The sequence below is a fragment of the Erpetoichthys calabaricus genome, chromosome 4 (assembly GCF_900747795.2).
Source record: "Erpetoichthys calabaricus chromosome 4, fErpCal1.3, whole genome shotgun sequence".
NCBI lineage: Eukaryota > Metazoa > Chordata > Cladistia > Polypteriformes > Polypteridae > Erpetoichthys > Erpetoichthys calabaricus.
Genome location: NC_041397.2, coordinates 291231412 through 291237737, shown reverse-complemented (window position 1 = coordinate 291237737; position 6326 = coordinate 291231412). Strand labels below are relative to the sequence as shown.

General features: G+C 39.6%; 1 protein-coding gene across 1 annotated transcript; it reads right to left on the bottom strand.

Annotated features, from left to right (window-relative positions):
* Window positions 1–297: 297 nt before the first annotated feature.
* Window positions 298–3234, bottom strand: LOC127527572 (tigger transposable element-derived protein 1-like). The gene is made up of 3 exons (XM_051926674.1): window positions 2836–3234; window positions 1683–2754; window positions 298–437 (listed from the first exon to the last, which is right to left on the bottom strand). The coding sequence occupies exons 1-3, from the start codon at window positions 3232–3234 to the stop codon at window positions 298–300; spliced, it is 1611 nt and encodes a 536-aa protein (XP_051782634.1).
* Between the last annotated feature and the right edge of the window lie 3092 nt (window positions 3235–6326).

Genomic DNA, 6326 nt, shown 5'->3' with positions numbered 1-6326 from the left:
ACAAAGAGCTATAATTCAAAGAATGGCAATTCTGATGGACAAAACACGCCAATGAGAAGGCACTTGTTTTGTAACTGGAAGTGGCTTTAATCCTTTCATGAGAGGTTATTCATTCATTCAAAAAATAGCAGCACTGAACTCTCAAGGGAATTCTGAGGGCGCTCTGAAGAAACTCACAAGGGAGCTCTGCTCTCACACTCTCCAAAATGACCTCTTGCACCCTCTGAACCCTCTCTCTGAAATCTAAAACCTGATGAACTGCTCCCTACCTTGGGAGCTGAAAGCTTACAATCTCTTCTATTTGTGGACCAGAAGGCTTAGATCCAGTCTTCTAAGCCAAGCACTGTACCAGTCTGAAAGGCTGAGAAGCAGCCACTGCTTAAAGAAGGGAGCTTCAGCATCCAAACTCATGCGCCAGAAGGAGTAATACTTTTCTCCTAAGTTGAAAACAATAAAACAAAAACTGAAGAAAGCACTGCACACCATAAATAAAGGACCATGTGGCAAAGAGAAAGAGTGCGCTCCAATGCAATAAGAATTCTCCACTTGAGCCTGTACCAAAAACAACAACTCCACAAAATGTCGGGCATTATCTTTAAAGACTTGGTACCATAAAACTATTTATATGTGCCATGATAAATTACCACTCTGAATAATCAGTAAACAGACAGCCTCTCTAAGTTATATTCTTATTTGTCTAGGCTGTCTGCCTCCTGTCTTATATGTCAATATAAATAAATACGCAGTTATCATATTTTGGTAATCCTTGTGGTTATCAATAAATGTTGCTGTTGTTTCTTAAAATGAGTGTGCTTCAGTTGCCTTGATATAGGTCTAATGGCAGATGACTGTCTTCTACAACACAGAAAGGTATGGTACATAAAGTAAGAGCCTTAACAAATGATTCAATTAATCACCAGCATAGCCAAAGGCAAAATTGGTAATTAATTGAGCAAAAATCTCAAGACTTTCAAGAGATACATTTTCTCCAGGGATGCTGCTGACTGGAGTTATTATTTTCCTCTTCTCCACTATCCACACAGTTGTTCAACAATAATGTTACTGGACATATACTGCATTATTACATCCCATTAATGCTAATCAGTTTTGAACTTCTTTGTATTACGGTATGTTGTTTCTTTGTATGCATCATGTTATTACTAATTTGTGAAGTTTTAATTGCAGTTTTCCTGCACTCAATGAACAGTGCTACATAAAAATAAACTGAAGTATACAGTAAGTGTCAACAATCCTATGGGAAGACTGTTTTCACTCAAACTCCTCCATAATTATGAAACAGTGATTCACTACATACAGTGGTGCCTCACACAATGAACTTAATTCGTTCCAGGAGCAAGTTTGTTATGCGAAAAGTTCGTTATGTGAAACGCGTTTTCCCATAACAATACATGTAAAAAAAAATAATTCGTTCTGTAGCATAAAATATGCTAAGATGACATAAAAAAAGATAAATTTTTTGTTATTATTTTTATTTAGATACATCTAAAAACATAATTTTTTTTTAAAAAAACACACATTTTTTTAATTTTAAGACAGACTAAGTAGAGTCTACCGAATCTTGCACATCTTCATCCATTTTCTGCTTTTTGGCCGATGGTTTCATGAAAAACCTGTCCAAAGTCGTTTGTTTTCTCTTTTCTTCAACATCTGCCGGAAATAACGGACAAGAGTATCGGAGTAAAGATCGTTGATCCTGTTTGCTTCAGCTGAATCCGGATAGTGGGCATTGGTAAACTCCTGAACTGCTTTCCATTTGACCAGGATGTTCTTGATGTCAGCAGTTGGGATTGGTTGATTGTTTGATTGTTGCTCCTCGTTATCAGATGACGCTTCCCTTTGAGCATTGTCCTGTTGCTGGACCAGAAGTGCTTGGAGCTCTTCAGTTGTCAGCTCTTCTTCGTGTTCCTCAATAAGCTCCTCTACATCCTCTTCCTCTACCTCTAATTCCAACCTTTGGGCCACTGTGATGATGTCCTTCACCACTTCTGTGTCATCAACTACTGCTTCTTCCTGGGTCCACGAAGGCACAAGCATCTTCCAAGCAGAAATGAGGGTCCTTTGTGACACTTCTTCCCAGGCCTTCTGTATAAGTCGTATTGCCATAAGGACATCAAATTTCTCCTTCCAAAACTTTCGGACAGTCATATTGTCTCCACCAAACTCGCATTCTTCAAACACCTTATTAAAGAGGGCTCTAGTGTAGAGTTTTTTAAAGTTCGCAATAACTTGCTGATCCATTGGCTGAAGAATGGATGTGGTGTTTGGTGGCAAATGCTGCACCTTGATAAAAGGATAATTTTCCTGCAATATTTCCTCTAGGTCTTTTGAGTGAGAAGGGGCATTGTCAAGTATCAGAAGGGCTTTGAGTGGCAGTTCTTTTTCCAGCAAGAATTTCTTCACGGCAGGAGCAAAGGTTTCCAGAATCCATTCGTTGAAGATAACTTGGGTCACCCAGGCTTTTTGATTGGACTTCCAATGGACGGGCAGTTTGGACTTAATAACGTTATTTTTCTTGAAAATTCTGGGATTTTCAGAGTGATAAACCAATAGAGGTTTGATCTTGAGGTCTCCGCTGGCATTAGACGAAAACATAAGGGTAAGTCTGTCCTTCATGGCTTTGTGTCCTGGCAATTTCTTCTCCTCTTTTGTAATGAAGGTTCTGCTCGGCATTCTTTTCCAGAAAAGACCCGTTTCATCGGCATTGAACACTTGTTGTGGGCAGTATCCTTCATCCTTAATACATTTTTGAAAGTTAATAGAGAACTTTTCTGCTTCTTTCTTGTCAGCACTGCCAGCCTCACCATGCATAGTAACGCTGTGGATTCCACACCTTTTCTTAAATCTAAAAAACCACCCCCTGTTGGCTTTGAATTCTTCTTCATTATCTTGATTGCTGCTACTTCCAGGGACATTTTTCTTTAGATCGTCATAAATTCTCTTGGCTTTGTGACAGATAATATCTTGGGTTGTTAAGTCACCTTTCACCTGCCTGTCCTTAATCCAAATCGCTAATAGCCTCTCCATTTCCTCGTGGATTGAAGACCTATGTTTTTCATGAAATAGTTTTGATACTCCTTTGGCTACTTTGGCTGATTTGATTGCATCCTTATTTGTCAAAATGGTGAAAATGGTGGTCTTGCTGAGGCCAAACTCTTTGACGAGGTCACACTGTTTTACCCCACATTCACTCCTTCTAATTATTTCCTGTTTCATTTCAACAGAAATCACCTTCCTGCTTTTTTTAGAAGCCATGATATAAAAAAAATATTGAGTTTAACTTAAAAGGACGACTGCCGTGATACGTGCGTGATTTAATTCGTAATGAAGAAAGATTGCCGCGATACGTGCTTAAGTTAAGCGCAGTGACTAACGACTGCCTGCAGTGCCTGCGCGGAAGGATGCAATACATCGGCAGCGATCGTGGAAGCTCGGGCGAAGCAGTCGTGGAAGCTCGGGCAAAGCGGTCGTGGAAGCTCGGGCGACTTCGTTGTGTGAAACGAAGTTCGTTGTATGAATCATGAAATGAAGTTCGTTGTGTGCAGCGTTCGCTGTGCGAGGCGTTCTTTATGCGAGGCACCACTGTACATCAGTACTTCTAGTACAAGTGTTCTCACTGTCTGTTCTGGTGTGCCATGGCAGGGTCTCATTACAGTAAGGATATGAATCAGAAGCTAAATTCTGTTCTCCTGTTTTGAAATGAACCCTCTGCTAACCTGTATTTATTGTTTTCCTTTATCTGATGTTTTATTAGTACAGTAAACACAAAAAAATACTTCTTAAAATTTCTTGGGACAAATAAATGAAAATGTTGCCAAACCTTGCACATTCTCATGGATTTTCTTCTGCAGTACAGAGGCATGTCAAGTTGTCCCTACACGCTTATGTAAGCATACAGCAACTGGTTATCCTTCCTTGGTGGAGAGCCAGACTTGACACATGACACCCAGTATATCTGAAAAGGCATTTGTAATGTATATTAGTAACATGTTTAGTGCCTATAAAGTCTCAAATGTTATCTCTATTTGGTCCATTCATCTAAATGAAGATGTATTTTTTTTTCTGTCTACTAAGTGTAACACACATCCTTCAACTGGATGTCAAACTACACAACTTTTCATAAAACTATATACATGTCATTACATACCTGACATTGTAAAGTTGCTTAAGCTGATTCAGGTGTTGAGGCTATCCTGTAACAGAATTCATGGAAGTGCTGTAGAAGTATTACATATTAGCATGTGTAACAAGTGGTCTGTGACAGACTGGTATCCCTTGCATAAGACAGGGAGGAACCATGGCTTAAACAGATCAAACAAACATTTTATATGACAGTAAAATAATTCCCAATCGGTGTTTGTTTGAGGTTACTACTGACTTCTTGTGAGTTTTAGTGTAACTTTTTTTTTTTAGGATTTTAAACATTTTTTCACCATAGCAGTTACTAAGTAGCAATGAGACAAGCACACAGATGTGAATTGATATTAATTAACAGCTGTTCTTTTAGACACTTTATTGTTTGCACTGGTGTGGCTGTGTTTCCCAAACATGACCCTGGAAATTACACTTAATTACTTTCCTTTCCTCTTGCAGAGGATACCACTCCGTCTCTGAGCTAACTCACACAGGGCCAATTAATGTAACATGCATTTCTTTACGGTTGTAGGAGGAAGATCCTTGGGAAGAAAGCCCATACTCCACCTGGACCATTACTGGGTATGGAATTCAAACCCACAGGCAGCAGTGTTACCCACTGTACTACAGTGCTGACCAGCTTTGATAAACCCCATGGAAAACTAAAACTCAGGAGAGCTTGAATTGGAGCATTAAAAATAGGAACAATAAAATAAAACAATATTTGGTCAAAATATGTCTCCATTTGCAGTTAGGAACTAACATCTGCCCGATACATTGGCTAGAATGAAAACCTGAGGGCACAGTGACCTTTCAGGACAGAGTCTGGGATAGACACTTTCACATTCCACATGTTTTTGTACTATATTAATTGATGACTCTTAATGTTCAAGTTCAGTTGGCCCCAGATGAGTGTGTGTATTTGTGTGCCCTGTGATGAACTGGCATTCTGTCTAGATTTGGTTGCTTCCTGGTTGCAAAGGATGAATGTTGTACTGAAATAAGTAGTTTTTGAAAATTGGATTCTTAATGATAGTGCTGCTGCCTCGCAGTAAGGAGACTCGGGTTCGCTTCCTGGGTCCTCCCTGCATGGAGTTTGCATGCTCTTCCCGTGTCTGTGTGGGTTTCCTCTGGGTGCTCCGGTTTCCTCCCACAATCCAAAGACATGCAGGTTAGGTAGATTGGCGATTCTAAATGGGCCGTAGTATGTGCTTGGTGTGTGGGTTGGCGCCCTGCCCGGGATTGGTTCTCTGCCTTGCGCACTGTGATGGCTGGGATTGGCTCCAGCAGACCCCTGTGACCCTGTGTTTGGATTCAGCGGGTTGGAAAATGGATCGATGGATGGATTCTTAATGATTCACAACTGAAGACTGTGAGAATCTTTATTCACTCTGCCTAGAGCATATCCAGAGTAAGTAAAATGTGAATGGAAATACAGAACTTTGGAACAATCTTGACAAGCATGGGCCATTCACTTCAAAAAAAGCTTGCCAATCCTGCTCACCAAATTTCTCCAAAGTAACATCAATCCACTTTTGAAGGTCCCCAAAATACATCCTTCTACTGCCTTACCTGGTAATTTATTCCTCAGGTTATCTACATAAGCAAAAACTCTGTAACATCAGTATGAAATTTAACCTTAACAAATCCCCATGTGTTGTTAAATAAATTATGTTAAAGAAACAGCAGAGATCTACTGCACAAATTCCCTTAATAATTTTTAATACCTCTATCATGTCACCTCTTAAGCTCTGTTTGTTTAAATTGAAAAACTTCAGCTCTTTCAATCTTTCATCACAGCTGCCCGGTCGGTGCTGTTTCAGTATTAGTGAGAGACATTGAAAGCATCGTCACTTTCTCCATGACTGTCTGGTATGGTAGTGCATCTTCTCACTCAGAATATTAACTGATCAGTAATTTGGTCAGCAGAAAGGATTGTGTTCTTTACCTTTAAACATATTTATCATATTTACTGTATGTAAATATACCAATGCTGACTTAAGCCATTCCACACGTAATCACTCCCCATTCACTTAACTAATTGGAGCAGTATTCTTTGGACAAATTATATTACGATCAATATATACCAGAATGATGGATACAGAAGAGTATGGAGAAGAGAAGGAACAGGCCATGATACAGTATGTAGCATACCACATCATCTGTGAAGCTGC